Genomic DNA, 24,609 nt, shown 5'->3' with positions numbered 1-24,609 from the left:
CTTGAATGGAATAGAGCTAACTTGGTAGAAACACCTGGAAGTTGGGTCCATGGTGGTCAGCCCCTCCCTGGAGGGGAAGAGCTTCGTTACGGCCCCTGAATCTCCTGGGGCCCCACTGATCAGACTCCAGCTCCACCGCTGTGTGCAGAGTCTGTTGCAGCATCTCTGTGAGGCTCCCATTGAATGGGTTTCACCGTTTCTTTGTCATATTGCTGCACTCGATTGAACTCTTAATCTTCATTGAACTCAGAAAAAGACTTATTTTTGTAACAAAATCAAATGAGAAACTTCAATTTCATCTAATATGTCATCGAAGTTCTTGGTTCAACCTATTGCCTGCTAGATATCCAGAGTAGTTACTATCCCTCTTTTATCATTTTATAAATACTCTTTGGGACAGTGATCTCATACAATTACTGGATGAGTAGTTGCATAGACACTTCGTTATGCTGTAGCTCAGCATTTGCTCTCTGGCATGTCTTCTGTGGTTTTAATTTTCTTGCAGACCATTGAAATTATTCAGAGTGGGTCAGTAGCGTTCAGAAAGCACCACACCGCATGACCAGGTTCTTTAGAACCAGGCTCAGACTAAGCTTTTCTCTTCGTTGTGTGTGTGGGGGGGGGGGATGGGAGGGGAGGTTGATAATGCATGCACATACCTGTTTGAAATCATTTAATATTGTTGCCTTATCAAGAGTAACTCATATTCATTGCAAAAGAAAAGTTAAAGAGAAAAATTCACCCTTGATTCTAACAGTTACTGTTAACAGTTTCGTTTCTTTCCAGACAGTTTTAAATTTTCCTCTTTACGTGGTTGAACTTATACTATACATGATGCATTTTAACAGCTGCACAATATTCTCTCCTATGATTGTATCGAGTCATTAAAATATCCCATATTGTTGGACAGTTTTTTCCCCCAATTTCTTGCTATTATAAATAATATTGTGATGAACATCTACATAAACAACTTATTTTAGGCCTTTTCTGATTATTTCCTTGGGGTAGCTGACTAGAAATAGAATTATTGGATGAAAGAAGTATAATGTTTTTAAGGATACATGAGGGATACTGCCAGTTTTGCCTGTTACCCCACATTCTCACCACTGGTGACTAAAACGTGTTCCCTTTTACCTTGTTGAGCCCCAAATCAGTTCTATCCTAGAGGCAGCTTCATGGTCATGTTCACACAGAAAGGCTAAGAGTTTGAAGGTCAACCGCTGCAGCTCTGATTGACCCACTGAAATATCTGGTTTGATAAGGCTTGACCAGGTCCTTGACAAGCTCACCAGCTGTTTATTTGTTAAAGCAGGAAAGTGACTCATATATTGGAATTACCTCTGCATCACCTCCCATTGCAAGAAACAGGGTTGTCCTTCACACCTCCGCCCCCCTCACTGTCCATATCCTGACCGCTGTTTCTCAGTAATAGCTCGCAAACCTAGCCTTGCCTTTCCACCTCCATCACCTCTGCGTTAATCCGGGCCTGTAACACATCCCGGTGAACAGCGTCCCCATCTTCCTAACCCTGTTTAGTCTTCCACGTTGTCATATTCCAGAGTTCTCTTCTTGAAGATAAAGCTGATAAGGCCCGTCCCCTCCACTGCAGGAAGGCTCTAAATCTGTCATTGTTCTTCAAGGCCCTTTACGATCTGATCCCAACTTCATCTCCAGCCATCCTGCATGTGGCCCTCACACCTCTCACTGTCGTTCCAACATGGCAAACTGTTGGATGTACCACCGTCTACTTGCAGTGTCCTTCCTTCCAGCTTCTTTATCTATTCATCCCTCGAAGTAAAACTAAAGCATCAAATCCTGGGTGAATCCTCTCCCAGTTCCCCCAGCAGACAGTTGCTTCACCCTCCATGTTGTGTTGTCCAACTCCACGCTGAATTCACAGCACTGTGGCTGCTGCGTGGTACCTGGTGAGGAGTCCCGGTCGCCAGCCTGTCTCCACCACTTCTGCTCAGTCCTCTGGGTCAGGGTCCTGGTCCTGCCTTTTTTCCCATTGATGATAAAAGTTTGTAGAATAAGTGAATGAATGTCTTTATAATGTTTAACACATAATTATTATTTTTAATATCTTAATTTTATAGATTTAACTTCACAAATATTAGCATTGATTTAATATCTTAAGATGTAATAAGTGTGTTTGCCTAGATCTTAAGAAAATACAGACCAGTGCTTGGCCTTGACTTGAATTTCTTTTATTACGAAGTCCTCATCCTTTTTTTTTAACTTTATTTTATTTTATTTTAGTGGTTTGGGGGAAATTTGACAAATATACCCTCTTTCCTGGCAAAGGAAATTTTTATTTCCTTTTTCTAAATAAATTTATTTATTTTTGGCTGTGTTGGGTCTTCGTTGCTGCACGCGGGCTTTCTCTAGTTGCGGTGCGAGGGGGCTACTCTTCGTTGCGGCGTGTGGGCTTCTTATTGCAGTGGCTTCTCTTTGTTGTGGAGCACAGGCTCTAGGCACGCGGGCTTCAGTAGTTGCAGCACACGGGCTCAGCAGTTGTGGCTCGCGGGCTCTAGAGCGCAAGCTCAGTAGTTGTGGTGCATGGGCTTAGTTGCATATGGGATCTTCTCGGACCAGGGCTCGAACCCGTGTCCCCTGCATTTGCAGGTGGATTCTTAGCCACTGCACCACCAGGGAAGCCCCCTCATCCTTTCTGTGCCTCTTTCTCATTCCCTTCTTCTTCTCTAAGAAGAGAACTGGCAAAATGCCTGTGGGAGAAAAAGCACAGGAGAAGGTGATGGACAAGATAGGGTGGGGAGTGTAACCTTCTCTTCTCCCAGGTCCTTGCACAGTAGTAATACGTTACTCAAATTTTATGCCGTGACATTGGTCCATCATGTGAGCTGTTACAAGGTTTATGTGAAATATAATCAGTAGTATTGCCTTACGAAGAAATGCTTCCTTTCATAAAGAATTCTCTGCATAATAGACTCTAGATTTGATGGCAAATCTGATGTCCTCAATGACATGTTGGCTCAAGGTCAGTATATTACTTGAATTAAGTTCATTAAATGATTCTACTCATCCATTTGACATGTACATTTTGGGTATCTTAATGAAGTCACCTCCTCTAAGGATTTCAGATTAGCAAAAACTTCTACCATGAGTTTGGTGTGAAGGCCTCCAAGTGAGTTTTTAAGGTTAACATTCAGTGCACCAGAACCCTTCCTGTGGAACATTCACAAATACAGTGAAGTACATTTTTAAATAGATACTGAAAAAGAATTTCTGCTTACACCTAGAACTTTCTGTGATTGCTTAATATCCCTTGCTGAACATCAAGCAACAGTAATGAGAGAAATAATGAAAATGCATTGGGAAACAGAGATTATGCATTTTAACACTAGACATAGAGTCCTTTCCATACTTACTTATAACACTCCACAATGGACCAAGACATACCTTTGGAAACACAAAATCCTATAGTCATAGGACATTATTAGTGCCATTTAGTCAGGGGCATATGCGTGAGTAATTGGTAAGAAGACAATGTAGATTCCAAAGACAGATATTTCTGCCTGTGACCCTCCTCTGGAAAAGCTCAGCAGGAAGCTTCATGCTAGGTCTTTACAGAGTGGTTCCAGCCGCCCGGGAGCGCTTGGCTACAGAGGCTGGGGTCCTGACGCCCTGCATATAGATGTTCCTCATTGCCCCTCAGGCATTGTGGGTTCTGTCCTTTGTGCCTGGGCAGTGAATACTGCCCCTCTCAGAGCTTCTAAGGTGCCTTCCAGGGAGAAGACACCACTTCTTTCCTAAGGAACTTTCCTTCCAGATGCCTTTATAGTTTTTCATTTACTAGTGACCAGTGATGAATGGAGCTGCCCATAGAATCTGAGCATAAAATTTTCCCAGCTTTGTAGGAGTCATCCAGTTGCCTGGCCAGTGACAGGGAGGGGCTGCCCCACCCCCATCCTGTGTTTCTCCATTGATTGGCCCCATCGCTGCTTTGCTGGGCATTGGGCCTCGCTCTGAGCTGTAGAGGGAATGTGACCACTAGTAAGTTCAGAGAAACCAGGAGAAGGTGTTGAATCAAAGAGAAAGGAACTTTCAAGGAAAAGGTTGGAGGAGGGAAGATGTGAGGATGGTAGGAGAGAATGGAGAAAAAAGATAAGCAGAATGTGTTAAGCTGTAAATTCTTATACATAAAAAATAGCTCTTAAAAATATATTGTTCTCAGGCTTTCCTGGTAGCGCAGTGGTTGAGAGTCTGCCTGCCGATGCAGGGGACACGGGTTCGTGCCCCGGTCCGGGAAGATCCCACATGCCACGGAGCGGCTGGGCCCGTGAGCCATGGCTGCTGAGCCTGCGCGTCCGGAGCCTGTGCTCCGCAACGGGAGAGGCCACAACAGTGAGAGGCCCGTGCACCGCAAAAAAAATAAAAAATAAATATATATATATATATATATAGTTCTCAAAAAGCATAGTTTGCTGGGGAAAAAAAATGGATTGAAATGAAGTGAGGTTGTTTTTGAAGTAGAAATGTCCTCGTTACTGAGAGGGAGGTCCATCCAGCATCCCTGAAAAATGAAGGAAATGGTTATCTCAATGCTGATTCCCTTCTGGGAGAGCACAGGAGGCCTGCCAGTTCCCTGCGACAGACCATTGTCATTCCTTATCCTTCCCCTGCATCATTTACACAGAGATTAACTGGAGATGGGAATTTCTTCAGTTGTTTCTATAAGTATACTCAGCTGGACTTTTTCTCTCTTTCCATGGAACAGAACCTCTGATCCTGTCTCCCTACCTATTTGTATTTCAGTTTTAGTTTCTTCGTGTGGTATGTTCAACAGCCATGCGATGATTAAGTTCGTATATTTTGCAATGACAGTCTAATGACTCTTGGCCAACGGGTATCGTTCCCAGCTGGTTGTTATAGTTACCACTTGTGTCAGCCTCAGTGGCCCTTGATCAGGTTCAGGCCACAAGATGAGAGTTCAGAGGCTTCCGCTGAGCAGAGGAAAACAACAGTAGGGACTGGGGAGGTGGAAGTTTTACCCAATTCTGGGAATCCTAGAGCATGTTGCGATTGTGTAGAGCTTTTCCCCTTCATGTCTCAAGTATGATGAGAAATTGTGTTTGTCACATGGAGCGACTCCACCATGTGCCGTTCTTTTCACTAGAGGACACCACCCCAAAGAAGGCGGTGTGCCACTTCAGCGGGAAGGCCTACGCCGATGAGGAGCGCTGGGACATTGACAGCTGCACACACTGCTACTGCCTGCAGGGCCAGACCCTCTGCTCGACCGTCAGCTGCCCCCCGTTGCCCTGCGTCGAGCCCATCAACGTGGAAGGGAGCTGCTGCCCAATGTGCCCAGGTATCTAAGCCACTGCCCTGCCACTTTTCAAACTGGGATGTTGATTCAAAAGGAAGCTAGAACAGACTCAGAACCTCCCCCACCCATCCCTTAGCTCCTGTGGCCCAAACAGAGACCTGGCGGGTAACTTGAGAGCCTGTGACCATCTAGGTGAGTGCCTGATTTTGGTTCCATGCCAGTATTGCTCTCTTCTGACTTGCATTCTCTAAACGTTAAGTGGCAGGCCTTATGGGTGTAACAGACCTGTGAATGACACCTGCCGTATCCGAGTAGCACAGTTTTAGTGCAGTGTTGGACGAGCCTAGTGGAAAAGGTCCATCATTGGACACAGTAGGGAATGATGTTCTAAGCTGTATATCTATCAGAACCAGAATGGAAGAGCTGCATTTAAACAATACGATGCTGGTCCAATCTTTCTTCAGTTCATCAGTTCCAGTAGTACCCAGGCCACCCCATGCAGCCTTCTCCCAAGCCCTCCCGTGAACTTTCCATCTCTTCCCACCTAGACCGGAACCACGGAGCACGCCCCCAGCTGGCTGTTGCAGAATCACATGCCTACGTCTGTCCCCACATTCCACCCTTCATGTCAACTTAGTAATCCGCCTCCCAATTTCAAACCGAAGTCCCCTGCAGCTGCCCAGATCCTCCCCCAGGCCTTCTCCTGGTTTCCATGTCTGTGTCTCCTGCCAAAACAGCTCCTTTGTCTTCTTGCCCCTCGTTCCCAGCAATGCAGGACCTGAGCCCTCAGCAGGACAGCCTCTGGGCAGTGTTCCAGATCTAAAGCCCTGAACACACAGACTTCACAGGCACTCCAGACCACACAGACCAAAGGGAGGGCTCACTCTAGGAGCCCCTCCACGTTCACCTCGATTCTGTGTTTTCTTGCGGCATTGTATTAGAGGCTTGCTCCGTTGCAGCACAGTGGGCTAGGAGTCAGGGCAACTTAGAAGGGCATCTACACCGTGCACTTGTAAGATGGGATAGCCAGTTAAACCCGAAGAGTTTCACTGAGCTCTGCATACATTTGCCTTTTGTTTAGCTGTTGTGCAAACTAGCCCTAATGGGCACTTCTAAAAATGTCCATTTATCCCCTAAAAAGGATATTCTGCCAGGTCAGGAGGCTGAGTCCTTTTCAGATCTCTTATTGGGTGCTTTTCATAGTTTAGTCTCCTTGGCCTTGTTTAAGGTGTAAATTGAGAGTCACAAGTTCACTTCTGTGATGTCGTATCCCTCGTTGTCCACATAGGGAAAAAACAAAATCCTTAAATGTTTTGCACGAGAAGAATGAGGAAAAACATGTATTTCTCATTGGAGTTGCTTTATCTATTACATTTCACCTGTTTCACAAGTTTCATACCAGTCTTCCTAGTAATATACTTTGAGCAGTTCAAATGGTGAAACTTGATCTTATTTATTCAACCAAGATTCATTTCGTGCCTACCCTATGCAAGCACTGCTCGAGGCCCTGGGGAGACAAGGGTGAATCCAACAAGTCCCCGTCCACACAGCTGATGGTTTCGTAGGGAGAGACAGGCAGCACATAAGTAAACAGTAAATAGCGCACAAGATGAGGATAAGAGTCACAGAGAAAACACATAGCGAGGCCGGGGTGGGGGAGGAGGGGCTAGGCAGAACAGGAGACAGGATGTTCTGATAATCCGACAATGCCTCACTGATCAGATGACATTTATAAAGGGACCCAGAAGAGTGGCAGGAATCATGGGGTAGAGGCAGAATCTCTGCGGTACAGGCAGGACAAAAGCCCAGGGGGTGGGAACATGCCATGAACGTTCAAAGAGAAGCAGGGAGGTTGTGTGGATGTGACCCCATGAGCAGGGAGGGTAACTAGAGGAAAGCAGAGAACTAGCTGTGTGCCAAAACACGAGATCTCATGAGCGATTTTAGAATTTTATTGGGCAAGATAGAAACTCTGGAGGGTTTTGAGCAGAGGAGTGATGGGACGTGACTTGCAGGAGTGGAAGCAGAGAGGCCAGTGATGCAGGTGAGAGATGAGTGTGGCCTGTACCGGGGCAGTAGCTGTGGAGGTAGGAGAAATGGTTGGGTTCTGATTCTAGTGAAAGGATAGAATCCATAGGATTTGAATGTGATGTGAGGAGTGGGAGGAAGAGAAATGCCAAGGACGACTATAATGTTTTTGACTAAAATATGGAGTTGCAGCTCTAGTGTAAAATCAGTTTGGTTTGGGGAGTTTTTAGTTTGAAATCTCCATTGGACATCTAAGTGGAGATAATGAATAGACAGTGAATCTGTCTGATCTGGAGTTTAGGAGAGAAATGGGAGATGGGTCTATAAACTTGAACATTGTCAGCCACAGGTGGTTTTTAAGCCTTGAGACCGGACGAGGTCACTCAAGGAGTGAGTGGATATAGAGAGGAAAAGGGAGCCTGGGACTGAGCCCAGGAACCCTCCAACTTTGGGATCTGGGCAGGTGGGGAGGGACTGGCAGAGGAGACAGAGAATGAGCCCCTGCCACACGGGAAGAAACGGAGAGAGCTATGACCTGGGAGCCACATGGAGAGAGGGTAGGAGGAGTGCTGTTGGGTGACATCAGGTGAGAAGCAGGGACTGACTGCGGTGCATTTAGCGTTTTCCTAGTCGTCGTGACGAGAGCCATTTCCATACAGTGGTGGCGGCAAAATCTACTTAGAGTGGTTTCTAGAGAGAAGGGGAGGGGGTGAATTGGAGACAACCATTACACAGCCCAGCTACAGACCACAAGTGCTAAGTTCACAGATAGGATTTTCCTGTGGAGTAGAGGGGGGTCTTGGAGGCTTTCACTGAAGAATTGAGCTAGACCTTGAAAGACAGGTGGGTTCTCTTAATTGGAGTGAAAGGGTAATCTGACCAAAGACCCTGAGACAGAAAGGTCAAGGCCAAATGCCCCTGGAATAGGGAGTTCTAGGAGCGGGAAATAAGGACAGAGAAGATGACTTTGGTCCAGATTTTTAGGGCCTTAATTGTCAATTGGAGAGGTGGATTTTGTCCTTTGTCCTTCGTGGCTCATTTTTGAGCAGATGAAACACAAGATCATGGAGGTGCTTTGGGGAGCCACACAGTGATCTGTAGGAGGACTGAAGCAGGGAGAGACCAGAAGCCAGGACAGCTGTGACTTGCACTGTAGACGTCCCAGATGTGTGACGATTAGGACCCAAATTCAGGTGATGGCGGCAGGAATAGAGGGAAAGATCCACTCTCCTCGGTTGCGAGTTTAATAGAGGAAAGAGTGCAGGTTTCACTAACATCCTGCTCATAACTAGAGATTTCTCCAGTGACTTCTCAGTCAGCATTTACTGTTGGATTGGAATTTAATTTCTGTTAAGTCCCCCTTCTGCTTCTGATGTATTATTCATGAATCACTTCTCCATCTTATCTCAGCAAATTTTGCAGTCAGGTGAGCTCTGCCACCTTACATTTGATTAAGTGTGGCCCGCCAGGAAGCCTGGATTCCTGTCCCATTCTTCTCCTGGGCCCTCTGAAGTTTCATGTTGCCGATTCTCACCTGGAAAGCTCAAGCTACTTGGCTTTGTCCCCTACGCACACCAGCTAACGTTCTGAACAGCCTCACCCTTACAAAGCACTTTCCCCCTCTGCCATCTTTGGGTACGAGTACCAGACCCGTGAACTGATTTGCTGGTTAGTACTTGTCCCATTTTATAGAAAACAGGGTCAGAAAAGTTAAGTGAATTATCCAAAGCCAGGCAGCTACTTAGCAGAAGACCCAGGAGTCCCCAGTCCTAAGGTGACTTACGGTTCCAGCTCCCAGAAAATCGTGTCCTCCCCTTGTAAGCCCCAAGCACCCTGCCCCATATCCAGAAAAGGACATTTTAAGGAGGGTGGCTCTTACAATGGGCCAGGTGCCTCTGACTGTAAAATACATCCCCAGTAGGTTCCTCTGAAGTTCAGGTCAAACCTGACCCCAGTTGTAATTTTTTAATTCTGACCATGTGCCCGTGATCTATGCCACCTGGCCAGGTAAAGATCTGTGTCACTCCCCTGGCCCTGTCATCCACAATGCCAGCAGCTTTATAAAGGACTCTTGTAGTAAATACCGGAAGGGTTCTATTTTAGAGTTGGGGTTAAATGCAGTCTTTGGCCATGGCAGGCCTGGGCCTAGGCATGGAAACACAGCAGCCCCCACACTTCTTTTTGTTTCTTCAGGCAGTTTTTTTGCTGAAAGTTTTATACTTTTTGACAAAACTGCTCTGATGTGGCTTCCCTCTTAAGTTCACATCAAAGGGAAATGACCCTCTCCCCTTAGACTTGAGGGCTCTGAACTGGAGCTTTGAGTATTTTATGATAAAGAAGGAGGCGTGGGTAGATTTTAATCAGAGCGGAACTGAGTTTAGTGGAGCAAACTGGTCCAGAGGACAGGCCATGAGCTGCCAGACGGTGAGAAGTAACTCATCATGAGAGGCCCGTGAGGGCAGGACTGGTCTTGCTCACAACTGTATCCCCCCAACTTAGGCCAGTGCCTGCCACATAGGAAATACTTGGAAAATATTTGCTGAACAATGGTGATGAGCAATCACTAAGACATCCTCCTGCATCCTAGGTAGATCCTTCCAACTTTCCCCTCTGTTGCCAAGGAGGGCCTTCCTAAGCACCTGTGGGAAGAGAACTCACACTGTCAAGTCTGTGTTGTTTGTAGGGTTTCACTGAAATCTACCTGTAGGCAGGTATGAGGCACAAGAATTTCAACGCTGCTTGCCTGCTGCTGTCACTCAGGAAAGACCCTGAGCTGAACTGAATTGACCCCAGCCCTGGGAGTCTCCGCAGAAGAGGTCTTTGCTACTTAGCTGCTGACATTCACAGGTTTTTGGCATGGATCTCGTTAGCCTTTTCTCCCGAGGCCTCAGAAGGCAGTGGCAGGTCAGCTCCTGTTGGGCTAGGAAAGCTCCAGGCTGTGTGCTGGACCAGACAGGACAGGGGCTCAGGGTGCCACGGCACTGAAAGATGTCATGTAAATGTCAAGGGGGTTTTCTTCCCGAATTCCTCCAGGAAATTCGTATCACATATCGAGATGTCTCAGTGGGCGAGCTGAACACCATCCCTACACACACACACCCCAGACCCACCCAGCCCGGACTTATTGAATGAGGACCTGTGAGCGTCAGCACATTTTATAAGCTCCTCAGGTGATTCAGATGATAGAAAAGTTTGGAATCACTAGTTTATACTCAGACCCCTGCTTCTGTATGTTTTCAATAACTTCTCTTTTTAATTCTAGAGTTTTTAGAGACCTGTTGAACCTTTCAAAACTCTTAAGAGTGTCTACTTCTTGCCGTGTTTGAGGTCTTAGAATTTAAGTAAGAAAAGCAAAAGCCAAAGTGACTTTATTCTTGGGGGCAATAGGAAGACCTGGTCTTTGGAATCACAGAACTGGATTGGAAGCCCAGCTCTGCTGGTTTCTGGGTGCATAATCTTGGGCAATTTCTTAACGTCTTAGCATTTATTTCCCTGGCAGATGCTCGGTTAACTCACAGTGGAAGTTTAGCACGTACTCTATTCTCTGTCACTCTTCCCTTCTCTCAGATTTATCCTTTTTAAAGTTCACTTCTTGAAAGGCTGGTAACTTTGGGATAGAACGTGATCACTGTGAGCAGAGAGGACTTTCTTTTAACTTATATAACGTATTTCATGTATTTTATTTTGGACGAAATTAGGCTGAATATTAGTATTTCGTATTACCAATGTTGGGTAACCCTATTATAAAAATCAGTTAATAATATGGCAGGCCCTGGCCAAGAAGTACATGATTGAGGCTGACTTCTATTGTTATATTTTGAAAACAGAGGTTCTTAAGAATTATTCTTTTAAAAGTTGGCTAATTATTGTTAGCCAGATGAAGTAGGGATATACAAATATTTATGTAGGAACCACGGAAAGCTTTGGATTTTCTCACTGGTCCCTTTAGAATTTGGCTTCAAAAAAAAAAAAATCCTGATATTGGAGATGAATGAATATCATTCTTCTTGGTTTTGTTTCATGTTGTAGTATCTTGTTGACCAAAGTGTCTGTATGATTGAGTTAGATAACATTAATATGTTTACTCAAGATCAGTTTCCAATCTACATGGTTCCAGGAATAACACAGTAGACATTTAAGACTTAAATCGGGCAGCACCTCATGAGGTCTGCCAACATCCATTCCCATTGAGGGGAAGGGAGTGGAGGGGAAATGAATAAAGAATGGAAGATGCTTCAACTTTTTCACTTCCTGTGACATATTTCATATAAATGATTCAACACTCATTTATTAAAGAGCAAGTTATTAAAGTATAATTTATTAGATGGAAAGTAAAAGAAATCCTTTCATTTCAGCCCGTGACCATCAGCTTGCATGAATCTGTAGAGCCAACAGCGTTTGTCATGAAAAAGCAGAGCTTCTGACCCAGGTGGAGGAGTAATCTTCTCCCGTCTTTTTAAATCGTTATAGGACATGTTTCCCACCCCTACAAAGCTAGTAACTGTAGCATTAATGATGTCAAGGTGGAAACTGGATCTTTCATGTCCCAGGACATGTTGTGTTGTACTGCATGCACCGTCCATTTGGATTGAGGAGACAAGTCAACAATAAGGCGCCCCTCCATCATCTCTTATGAAAAATGTCCCCTTCTTTTAGAAATGTATGTCCCGGAACCAACTAATATACCCATTGAGAAGACAAATCATCGTGGAGAGACTGACCTGGAGGTTCCCCTGTGGCCCACACCTAGTGAAAATGACATTATCCATATCCCCAGAGGTAAGTGCCAAAGTCAGCTGAGATCGGTCTAGTCTTGTGTATGGTTTACTTTTTTTTTTTCTCTAATTTTCAAAACTTCTTTTGGGTAACCTTTTAAGATACGTGCCCAAGTAAGTTCAAATAACCACTCCAAGAAAGACCTGCTTGGCTGTAACATATTTAACAACCCAGGATGATGAAATAAGTCTGCAGGTAACTGGGTAAAATGCCTTTTTTCTGGTCCCACATGCTCAGAGGCTTAATGACGATGGAAGGAAATATGTCCCTGGTCATAAGAGCTTGGTATCTGGAATTTCTAAGCCATCTCTCAAATGCAGGTGTGAGAATAAACTTTGTAAGCAGAGTAATAATAAATTACTCACTTGTTCCTGTGGATTCTGTATTAAGCATTTATGCATTAGGTTACCCTCTTCTTCCAGGTAGTTTTCACTCCATGAGGAGTTCAGTTTATTACTGTGTTGATTTTTCCACTCATCAGGCTTATTAGTCCATGTGTTTTTTTTTTTTCCCCTTGCTCTGTCCTTTGAGTCGTGTGTAATAGAGATGTTATTCTGCCTCTCAGCTGCTAAGTGGTAAAGCAAGGCCAAGTTCCTGTCAATCTTGCCTTCTCTCTAAAAGTAGTCCTCTTGATCAAAAGAGTATAAGCTTGCTCTTAGTCATGACTCAGTACTGCCTCCTGTGTACTCCAAGGACATTTTCAAAATCACTGTTAGACCGTTTTTATATTTCTTTTGGAAGAAGCAGTATTCATTGCTTGAGAGATTAATGGTCTGTTACTCTAGATATTTTAAGTGTTATGCTTGGATCAAGCCAGATGACCAGAGCACCAGATTCCTGGACCCAAGTTTTGGCTCCTTATATAACTGCTGACTGAATGGTGCTTCAGCATTATGTTTACAGTCATTCAGTCAACAAATATTAGTGCCTACTCTTTGCCACAAACTCATCTGGATGCTGAGCTTTAGTCATAAGCATAGCCATATTTATTATGTTACGTTGAGGACTCTGTATGACATAATATTTCTGTTATAAAGACCCTGAGGAGAAATTTCTTCATATATCAGTAGCAAGAAAATTTATGATTCTCCTAAGCAGCTGATTTGTTTTAATCTTAAAGACACTGTGAATCTTATTGATAATGCTTATTTCCATTTTTGCTTTGGCTGCTAGGAAGCTTAAAGCTAATTTTATGGCCTGCTTTTTGCATGAAAACAGAATTTAAGGACTAAATTTTGTAACAGACCTCAATTGAAGCTTCATTTTCCTTTCCCCAAGATTTTCCTTAATTTACGTTTTAATCTTCTTATATGACATATATTCCTAAAAACACTTCCAATATCATTTGGAATGTGGGAAGGTGAAAATTCATTCTTTTATTCATTGTGTTTTTAAAACCTGAATTCATCAATAAAATGTTACTTTTTGGGCTTCCCTGGTGGCGCAGTGGTTGAGAGTCCGCCTGCCAATGCAGGGGACACGGGTTCGTGCCCCGGTCCGGGAAGATCCCACATGCTGCAGAGCGGCTGGGCCCGTGAGCCATGGCCGCTGGGCCTGCACGTGTCCGGAGCCTGTGCTCTGCAACGGGAGAGGCCACAACAGTGAGAGGCCCGCATACCGCAAAAAAAAAAAAAAATGTTACTTTTACCTTTGACATTAGAAACTACTCTTCTTTTTGGCCGCACCGCACAGCTTCCGGGATCTTAGTTCCCTGGCCAGGGATGAAACCCGCACCCTCAGCAGTGAAAGTGCGGACGGAGTCCTAACTACTGGACCACCAGGGAACTCCCCCCTTTGGCATTTTTCTTGATGCTGATAAATACGTTCTTTTTTTTCCCCCTTCCTATAAAGTATTACCATCTGCCTCTCTAAAATGACTAGGAAGGGTCTCTTCTTCTCGTCCCCCCACATACACATAGAAGGAAATTAATAAAAATCTGAGTTTTAAGCTATAGACAGTATTAACATCACAAAGCTGTACTACTTCATGAGCTGAGTTTCCAAAACAATTTAAAAGCAGGTCCTTTTGATTGCATGTGCTCTGCATCTTTCACTAACCTGGTCTTTGATGCATTTAAAGACATTCTGACTACAGTGGTTTATTTGAAACAAAATAAAAGAAAAATAAGGAAATCTTCAGAGAGTGCTCCTGATTGGTATCTATTTAAATTTGTTATCTCTGTCTGCAGTGTTCATTGCAAGAATGATGATTTAAAGGAACAAAAAGACCACCATTTATAAGAGCAAAATTAAACGTCCCTTGTACAATAACCAAGGCAGGAAAATGATCCAGTAGGTCCAGTGAGTTTTCAACAAGTTTATGAAAAGTACGGCATTTTTGCTTACAGCTCAGTAAACCAGAATATTAACCAAAAGACCAGGCTCTTGATTCTGGCTTGGTTTTTACGAGTCACTACTAATTAGTCTTACCTATTACACTACTAAGTAGAAGCGTATACTTTGTCCGAGTCTCCTATTTGTTAGTAAACAGGGAGCGAAGCTGATGTTTCTGCTTCAAAATCCTAGAAGACCATAAAGGTTAACATTAATTAAAATATTTTCAGTAGTCTAATTTTAGTCACTTTTTTTAAAAAATGGTTTTTAATTATTACTTATTTTTGGTTGCATTGGACCTTTGTTGCTGTGCACAGGCTTTCTCTAGTTGTGGCGAGCAGGGGCTACTCTTAGTTGCAGTGCGCGGGCTCCTCATTGTGGTGGCTTCTCTTGTTGTGGAGCACGGGCTCTGGGTGCGCAGGCTTCGGTAGTTGTGGCACACGGGCTCAGTAGTTGTGGCTTGCGGGCTCTGGAGCACAGGCTCGGTAGTTGTGGCGCACGGCCTTAGTTGCTCCACGGCATGTGGGATCTTCCCGGACCAGGGCTTGAACCCGTGTTCCCTGCATTGGCAGGCAGGTTCTTAACTACTGCGCCACTAGGGAAGCCCTAGTCACTTTTTCTTTAAAGTCTGCGTAAGAATTTTCTTATTTTCTTTATTAGCTAGAATCAGCATCATCCTGCCCAATTACTAAAACTTCTCACCCTAATATTTTCTTTTTTACATCCATCCCTAAGAGCTCTGCTCTCTCATAAGAGCTCTTTGGATCCACATTAGACTTTAATCATGTTTTAGCCTTAAAGTACTAGGAAGCAATAAAACCACGTTGCTGATCTCTATCTGCAATGTAATTAAAATAATCCTTAAAAATTCTGGTTTAGGGCTTCCCTGGTGGCACAGTGGTTGAGAGTCCGCCTGCCGATGCAGGGGACACAGGTTCGTGCCCCGGTCCGGGAAGATCCCACATGCCGCAGAGCGGCTGGGCCCGTGAGCCATGGCCGCTGAGCCTGTGCGTCCGGAGCCTGTGCTCTGCAACGGGAGAGGCCACAACAGTGAAAGGCCTGCATACTGCAAAAAACAAAAAACAAAAAAAAAATTCTGGTTTAGGTAATAAATGCTTGTAATTTTTTTTCTTCTAGACATGGGTCCCCTCCAGGTAGATTACAGAGATAATAACAGGCTGCACTCAGGAGAAGATTCTTCGCTGGACTCCATCGCCTCAGTTGTGGTTCCCATAATAATAGGCCTCTCTATTATAATCGCATTCCTGTTCATCAATCAGAAGAAACAGTGGATACCACTGCTTTGCTGGTATCGAACACCAACTAAGGTATTGTACTGACAAAGTTTCAGCCTCTTAAACGATCAAACTAGGAAAGCTTGTACGCTTAGACTTCCTTAGTTGCTTGATATCTTCTCTATTAGCCAGTGAAATGTTTACTTTGCTCCTCATAGCTTCAAATGCACATTAAGCTGTGGTGATCAAGATACATAGTATTTGCCCTGGGCTAGATGGCTGGATCAAGTCTCCGTCATCCATCAGTTAATGAATCCTGACCTGTCACAGATCCAATTTCCTGGATTTACTTTAAAGTTTTCAAATAAGGAGATACCCCTGGATTGATTCCTAAGTGATTGTTGTTTATATTAGAAATTAAAACTTGGTCACTTGGTATTTCTCAATCATCTATCAACTTAGAATTGGGAGAGGAAGAAAAAAAAATCACAAGGTTAGGGAGATAACACACAGAAGAGGGCAAGAGGAGAGCTAAAAGATCATGACAATGTACAAAAGTCCAAAGGACAGGGAGATGTGTCAAAGGCAGGCAGAAAGCGGAAAGGTAGCAAACGACGAAGAGATTGTGTGAAATAATACCAGACAAGGTGGAGAGTGTCAGATTTCATATTGCAGGGGAAAGAATATGTGTTTGTTGTCAATATAAATGCAAAGGGCCTCAATCTGCCTATTTTAAAAAGCAGGAAATCATTCATTTTCATGAAGGGAAAAAATCATAATTCCTTTGAACACTAACTACTTTTTGCAGTTTGGTTTTTACTAAAGAAAAAAGATATACAACCTCGAGAACTGAAAACAGCCAATTTACCATACAGATAATAATACTTTCACGTAAAATTTTTGTCAGATGGTTATCCTACCTCTGATTTTCTTACAACAAATACGTAAATTGCCTCTGTGCTGGGCACATGCTGGGTCAGGATACAGGGCTGCACAAGACACAGTCCCTACCTGCAAAGCTGGGGAGAGAGCTGCTCATATCATAGTGTATATATGGCTGGATACAGACAGACTGGCCCAACCTGGGATGCTGATTTTACAGCCTGATAAGAAATGGTCCGTTTATCTTAAAATCTGTCTATCTGGTACCTTCCACTCATCTTTCAGCCCTCTTAAGCACTAGTCTGTACTTCAAGGATTTGAAAATAATTATGTCACTTCCGTATTTTCTCAGTTCCTTCATCCCCTCCGTTTGACATAATTTATTGACATTTCATCCCTAAACACAGTTTTTTAGTATTCCTCATAAGAGTATAGTTGGCAGCACTTCCCTGGTGGTCCAGTGGTTAAGGCTCCACACTTCCACTGCAGGGGGGCACAGGCTGGATCCCTGGTTGGGGAGCTAAGGTACCACATGCCATGCAGCGCAGCCACAAAAAAAGTATAGTTGGCACCAGAGCGTGATGTGAACCCACGCAGTCTGCCCATCCATGTGCTGTGATGCTGTTTTCTCACTTGAATGAGGTACTAAGTATCTGTTGGTTTGAGATATGTAAAGCAGTTAATTCTTTGTGGTTCTTTTTCCTCCTCCCATTAAATAGCCTTCTTCTTTAAATAATCAGCTGGTATCTGTGGACTGCAAGAAAGGAACCCGAGTCCAGGTGGACAATTCCCAGAGAACGCTGAGAATCGCAGAACCAGACGCCAGATTCAGTGGCTTCTACAGCAAGCAAAAACAGAACCACCTCCAGGCAGACAATTTCTACCAAACGGTGTGAAGAGAGGCAGTGTGGATGAGGTTTTGAAAGACAGAAAAACGACTCAATCTGCTCTTAAACTAGAATTCGTGCACTTGCTTAGTGGATTGTTTTGGATTGTGACTTGATGTACAGCGCTGAGGACTTCCTGGGCTGGGCTCTGTCGACAGCAGTGTGCAGAACAAGCATTCCCACTCTTCCTCAAGATAACTGACCAAGTGTTGTCTTAGAACCAAAGGTTTGAAAGTTGCTAAGGTATATTTGCTTGTAATATAGCTGTAGAGATACGTGGGGACGGGGACAGTGAGTTTGGTTGGGGCGAATGGGTGGGAGGGTGGTGTTGGGAAGACAAATAGGTCAGCTTGGCTTGTGGAGAAATCCAGTCCAGTGGCCCAGAGGATATTTTTTTCCTGTTGCTCAGAAGACTTGCACTGGTTGCTGCAAAGCTCAGGCCTGAGTGAGCAGGAAAACAAAAAGGCCTTGCGATCCAGCTGCCATAACCACCTTAGACTACCAGACGAGCACATCAGACCCTTTTGATAGCCAACCCAGGCCTAAAGCCACATGCTTCTTTTATATACAGTCACAGCTGCAGTAGGTGGTGAGGAAGCAAGAGAAATGGGGTAGCGACGTTTCTCTAAAGCGGGTGATTAAGGATATATACAGTTATACTTTTTGCTGCTTTCTTTTTCTTCCAAGTCAGTCAATCAGCCAGTTCCTAGCAGAGTCAGCAAATGAATAAAACCTGAGTCGTTTCTTGATGTGAGCACTGAAGCTTTTCTGACAGCAGTGTGGCAGGAAGGAGAAGAGGGTGAAGGACACCAGGCATTTCCAGGGGCTATACTTCCTTGTTTGTGGTTGCTTTCTTCTGTTCTGTCGGTTGTTCATAGTTTTCGTTGAAGCTCTAGCTTAAGAAGAAACTTTTTTTTAAAAAAAAGACTGTTTGTTTGGGGATCTTTTTTTCCTTATTATAGACTGATTCTACAAAATAGAAACGACTTCATTTTAATTGTATATTATTCAAGCACCTTTGTTGAAGCTCAAAAAAAAATTATGCCTCTTTAAACTTTAGCAATTATAGGACTATTTATGTAACTATCTTATGCTTCAGAAAAACAAAAGTATTTGTGTGCATGTGTATATAATATATATGCGTATATATTTATACACATACAATTTATGTTTTCCTGTTGAATGTATTTTTATGAGATTTTAACCAGAACAAAAACAAACAGGCATTCCGTATCAGTGCTTTTGATCACTTAAATTTTTGATTAACACAGTCTCAATCTACTTGCAGTTTAATTGGGAAGAGAAACGTGTGAGTGTTGGGTGTATGTGTGTTTGTGTGTGTATGCACACGCCTTGAGCAGTCAGCATCATACCTGCTATGGAGAAGGTATTCCTTTATTAAAATCTTCCTCATTTGGATTTGCTTTTGGTTTTCAATTTGCTCACTGGCCAGAGACCTTGATGGCAGTTTTATCTGCATCACTAATCAGCTCCTGGATTTTTTTTTTTTTTTTTTCTTTTCAAACAACTGTTTGAAACAACTACTGGAATATTGTCCATAATAAGCTGGAAGTTTGTTGTAGTTTGCCTCAGATATAACTGACTGTATACTATAGTGTTAACTTTTCAAACAGCTCTTAGCACTTTTATACTAATTACCCATTTGTTGCATTGATTTTTCTTTTTAAAATGCTTGTTGTGAAAGACACAGATACCCAGTATGCTTAATGTGAAAAGAAAATGTGTTCTGTTTTGTAAAGGAACTTTCAAGTATTGTTGTAAATACTTGGACAGAGGTTGCTGAACTTTAAAAAAAATTAATTTATTATTATAATGACCTAATTTATTAATCTGAAGATTAACCATTTCTTTTGTCTTAGAATATCAAAAAAAAGGAAAAGAAAAAGGTGTTCTAGCTGTTTGCATCAAAGAAAAAAAGATTTATTATCAAGGGGCAATATTTTTATCTCCAAAATAAATTTGTTAATGATATGTTACCGAAATAAATAGACCTACATCAGCCTGATTAGTATAAATTTTTGTTGACAATTAATCCATTCCTAGCATAAAAAGTCTATCAAAAAATTGTAAATGCTTGCTTTTTGTTTTTTCAATCATGGCCATATTATGAAAATACTAACAGGATATAGGACAAGGTGTAAATTTTTTTTATTATTTTAAATATTTGATTTATCCTGAGTGCTATATCTATTACTCTTTTACTTTGGTTCCTGTTGTGCTCTGTAAAAGAAAAATATAATTTCCTGAAGAATAAAATAGATATATGGCACTTGGAGTGCACTATAGTTCTACAGTTTGTTTTGTTTTCTTCAAAAAACAAGGCTGTAAAAGGATTACCTGCAACTTGATTCTTGGCAGCAAATAAACACTTTGACTCTAAATCACACAGTGTCACTTTCAAAAAGATTCTGTGTCTGAGATGAGAAAGATGACTCGTCCTTTTACTTTAAGGCTGTCAGTTCCGGCATCACAAGCAACCCCAGTGCTTCTCTCAGGAGGCAGGCCTTTCCCAAGGAATCCTTGTTTTAAAAAAAAAAAGGGGGTGTCCCCCACCCAGCAATCAAGTGTACAGCACAGGGATGCTGCTGTGAGAGAAACTTAAAACCTACCTGTTGTCAGTCACAGATCAGAAACACGCCCATCTCATCATTAGTGTCAGACTCATTCATCATGTGTAGGAGAAAGGCTGTAGTGGGAAACCCTAGGATTTTACTAATGCTGAAGAAAGAGGTTACCAAGCAAAATAGAGGAAACCTCATTAAAAGGGGACTTTGAGTTGATAGGAAAAAATAGCATATTTTTTCATACATTTCAGGAGCATCAACTTAAGAATGAACTATAAACAGACCACTGTTGAGTCGCTTCAAAAAAAATCTCTTTTGACTCTTTCGGATGCCCTCCAAAGTGATATTTCTTCAGTATAAGACAATTTTTACAAATTCAGATTAAATTATTAATATTACTGTATTAGTATGCATCTTCATCAATTCAAGGGCAAGGGACAAATTAGTTCCACATATTCGCTATCAAATAAGACATTAATAAAACAAGGAACCATCTCAAGTTCCACATACTCCTAGAGAACGGCTTAAGTGCCACGCTGGCATCAACTCCAAACTGAGCTACTGCCATTGCAGTCCTGGTGTCCCATTTACTGAGCCGGGTAGCTCTGTATGCTCACAGATGTTTAAGTGGAATTTTAAAAGCCCCCCGACAGCAGGTCCTAGAGAGACTCTACTTACACTTATGTTGTCAATGGGAAGAAGCTGCCATGGCTGTTGGGAATGTCTCACGGACCCAGAAAAAGAACAGGACTTCCATCATTCCACAGCAGCTTAGCACGATCTGAAAAAAGTCCCTCTCTCCCCTCCTTAGCATCATGAGGCTAATCAAGATTTCACCAGCTCACACACTGTAATGATGGACAATGTGTGAACAGTGAGGGGAGGAATCCAGCACTATTAAGGGAAGAAAAAAATCAAAAAACCAAAGACTCAAAAATAAAGCTCTCAAGTATATATTACCTTTTTTTTCCCCCAACATTTATTAAATGACATTGACTTGATTGGAACTGGCAAAAGTTTTTCATGACTAGTGATGGATCCATGAGTAGCTGTTTCTAGAATTAGTACTTTAGGAAAACACATAGGCATGAGTAAAATATAACAGTAACAGGAAATGGGCAATGCTACAGCATACAGTTTCTTAAGCACCTTAAAGGATACAAACTCCTTTTAAAGGACACTTCCTCACAGACAAGTGAAATGAAGCAATGAAACCTCTAAAGTTAATACAAGATTCTGAAAGTAAATGGCATCTTAATGGTTAAAATATGAACGACGGTGAAAGGCAACCTCTAAAATCAGTCATCTCCAGCTGTTTCGATATTGACTAAGTATTAAGCCAAGACAACGCATATTCTGGTTTCCCTTCTTCCAAGAACACCCCAATTTTTAAGTCTTAGTCTCTCTGGACAATACTGGTAGGTAATATTTACACTGACAATTCTCTTACAAAAAAATCAGTGTTGGTTCTTGCCAGCACTGAAAAATAACGAGTATAAATCTCTCAGTGCTTTGATCTAGTTCTTGAGTGAGTGCAGTTTAGATCCAGAAAGCCTTAAAAACTCCAACAGGCATGAAGAATATAACTGTACATGCACAATTAACATCACTCCCCCTTACTCTATAAAGCTGGAAAAGAGTTCATAATTGTTAGTATTTAACAAAAAAAAAAATCTCTAGAATTCAAAATAGTGCCGTAGTTCCCTCGGTTCATAATATAAAGCATTAGAGAAGGCATGATCACTATAGTAATACTGAATCACAAACCCAAGTTCAGGTGTCCTGAGTTTCCAATAGCAGGAAGGTAATGGTAGCCAGCTTTCAGAATAATGCTATAAGCAATTTAGTTTGCTGTCCACAGACGACAAAGCTGTTCCTGAAGTTATGCTGCCCTATGTAGGACACAGAACTAGAGGAAGAAAAACAAAACAAAAAAAACCCTTTTAAATAGAAATGAATATTTTGTATATATTTACACAAGATGTATATATATTTATACACATTTTTATGTATATACATTTTATATGTATATAAAAAAACACCATTAGAACTAAACATTAATGCAAGGATCTATAGTAGCAATTTTTTTCTAAGGTATAAAAGGCTACACCCAACAATGAAACGTTTTCTCAAGACACATTGATTAGAATTGCCCAGAAATGAGACACCAAAAGGCCATGTCTCTTAGGGTACCACTTAGAGATACAAACCCATAACGTTAGCCCCGTACGAGGCTTATAACACAGCAAACGGCTCCCCAGTGAAGTCAAAGAAGGATCCAAGTGTCTGCACGCAATTTTCTTCCCATCTAGGGTCAGCACAGTGGCAGCCAGAGCTACACTACTAGCCTTTGGCACAGCTCTTGAGGGCCGGGGTGGGAGGAGGCTGCGGTGGCGTAATTACACAGCAGTGAGAAAGAGAAGCTTAAGTAGCCCATACGGCATCCATCCCATCTTTTCCAGGCCAAATTAGGCCACTTTTCTACCTTCTTTCACGTCTTACCTTTGCACTGAAATTAAGGTGGTATATGTAGGCAGCTAAGCCATAGTCACTGGCATTAAAAACAACAAGGAGAAAGTCCCACCAGGAAAGGGGGAGGAGAGTTCTCCCTTGAGCAATACCCTCTTCCTGGGCAAAATGTTCTACTGGTCCCCAAGGAAGAGAAATCACTAACTGGCTATGGATTTCCAGAATGGGTGGGAAAGAGCATTTTAAATAGCCCTCCATCCTCACCTTCCCACGCACGTGAACTTCTCTCAGTGTTACACTCCCCTCTTCATTTTCTTAGAGTACAGAGTCACCCTTTAGTCTGAACCCCAACTTCTTTTCCATCCAGTCCTCACAATACAAAGCCAAGACAAAAACCGCAACACATGCACACAAGCAGCTCGTCAGTGGCAGGTACTGTCTAGCTAGACCTGGGCTCGCAGACCAGAGCCAGCGGCCCGAGCAAGGGGAGCAGAGCTGGAGGCATGCCGCCTCCCTAGGGCAGGTGGTGCAGAGTCGCGGTTACAGTCCCAGGTTTTCAGGGAAGAAAGGAAAAGTCACACCCCCACCATACGACCCAGCAATCCCACTCCTGGGCATATACCCTGAGAAAACCATAATTCAAAAAGAGTCATGTACCAATATATATGTTCATTGCAGCTCTATTTACAATAGCCAGGACATGGACGCAACCTAAGTGTCCATCAACAGATGAATGGATAAAGAAGATGTGGCACATATATACAATGGAATATTACTCAGCCATAAAAAGAAACGAAATTGAGTTATTTGTAGTGAGGTGGATGGACCTAGAGTCTGTCATACAGAGTGAAGTAAGTCAGAAAGAGAAAAACAAATACCGTATGCTAACACATATATGTGGAATCTAAAAAAAAAAAGGCTCTGAAGAACCTAGTTGCAGGACAGGAATAAAGACGCAGACGTAGAGAATGGACTTGAGGACACAGGGAGGGGGAAGGGTAAGCTGGGACGAAGTGAGGGAGTGGCATGGACATATATACACTACCAAACGTAAAATAGATAGCTAGTGGGAAGCAGCTACATAGCACAGGGAGATCAGCTCGGTGCTTTGTGACCACCTAGAGGGATGGGATAGGGAGGGTGGGAGACGCAAGAGGGAGGAGATATGGGGATATATGTATATGTATAGCTGATTCACTTTGTTATACAGCAGAAACTAACACACCATTGTAAAGCAATTATACTCCAATAAAGATGTTAAAAAAAAAAATCACACGCCCACATCTCCCCCGGAACACTGCTCTCTGGGTCATAAAATTCTCCCATGCAGTCTGACAATAAAATAGCTAGAGGATGCTTCAGAAGCTCCTTCTGTCTCTGGCCCTCATGGCAGTGCCCTAGAGACCCACTATAATTGAAAGTTAAAACATGTTCTTTATGTGCATCTCATTCCTGATTCACATCTATGAAGAACAAACCTCAGAACAATCCAGCTTTCATACCAATGCTAGCACAACACAAAAGCAAACAAAGATGTCATACTTTTTTGTTTTGTTTTGCGGTACACGGGCCTCTCACTGTTGTGGCCTCTCCCGCTGTGGAGCACAGGCTCCGGACGCACAGGCTCAGCGGCCATGGCTCACAGGCCCAGCCGCTCCGCGGCATGTGGGATCCTCCCGGACCGGGGCACGAACCTGTGTCCCCTGCATCAGCGGGCGGACTCTCAACCACTGCGCCACCAGGGAAGCCCTTTTGTTTTGTTTTTAATTCAGAATGTAATAGGAAGAGAAAACCCTTCTCCATCAGAAAGAAAAAAAAAAGCTTATTTAAAAAACGATCATGTCAACTTAGTCTCTTCTACCCTCCTGTTAACCTACTAATGGCTGGCTTGGTGTCCGGTCTTACAGGTGATACTCATGTAATATTCACTTTGTGCTCATGACTATACCAAGGGTTCCCCCTTTATGAAGCTATGATTGAAGAAAAGTCCCATCTGAGTTATCTGACGTCTCACAAATCCCAACCTTCGGTTCAGCTAGCTACTCTTGATGGAGAAGAGAGAGAACCCAAAGAAGAGAAGTGTGACCAGAGGCGGACTGCTCTCAAAATTGGATCAAACACTA

General features: G+C 43.0%; 2 protein-coding genes across 4 annotated transcripts in view; one reads left to right on the top strand and one right to left on the bottom strand.

The window, feature by feature from the left end:
• Nucleotides 1-19,837, top strand: part of CRIM1 (cysteine rich transmembrane BMP regulator 1) — a 208,590-nt gene extending 188,753 nt beyond the window's left edge. Inside the window, exons 14-17 of one of the 3 annotated variants that reach the window (XM_029232033.1) lie at nucleotides 5,138-5,332; nucleotides 11,975-12,097; nucleotides 15,566-15,756; nucleotides 17,265-19,837. In XM_029232033.1, the coding sequence (XP_029087866.1) occupies nucleotides 5,138-5,332; nucleotides 11,975-12,097; nucleotides 15,566-15,756; nucleotides 17,265-17,441 (686 nt within the window). In that variant the 3' untranslated portion in view covers nucleotides 17,442-19,837. The remainder of the gene's footprint in view (nucleotides 1-5,137; nucleotides 5,333-11,974; nucleotides 12,098-15,565; nucleotides 15,757-17,264) is intronic. The other 2 variants (XM_029232035.1, XM_029232034.1) reach the window with 2 other exon arrangements.
• The window catches only part of FEZ2 (fasciculation and elongation protein zeta 2), a 44,918-nt gene continuing 39,231 nt past the window's right edge, over nucleotides 18,923-24,609 (bottom strand). The window contains exon 8 of the mRNA XM_029232037.1: nucleotides 18,923-21,926. Coding sequence (XP_029087870.1) covers nucleotides 21,910-21,926 — 17 coding nt within the window. The 3' untranslated portion in view covers nucleotides 18,923-21,909. The remainder of the gene's footprint in view (nucleotides 21,927-24,609) is intronic.

This window comes from Monodon monoceros, unplaced genomic scaffold, assembly GCF_005190385.1.
Source record: "Monodon monoceros isolate NGI ecotype Baffin Bay Population unplaced genomic scaffold, NGI_Narwhal_1 Super_Scaffold_19, whole genome shotgun sequence".
Classification (NCBI taxonomy): Eukaryota; Metazoa; Chordata; class Mammalia; order Artiodactyla; family Monodontidae; genus Monodon; species Monodon monoceros.
The sequence above is the reverse complement of the archived record's forward strand: the minus strand, read 5'-3'. Positions and strand labels throughout refer to the sequence as shown.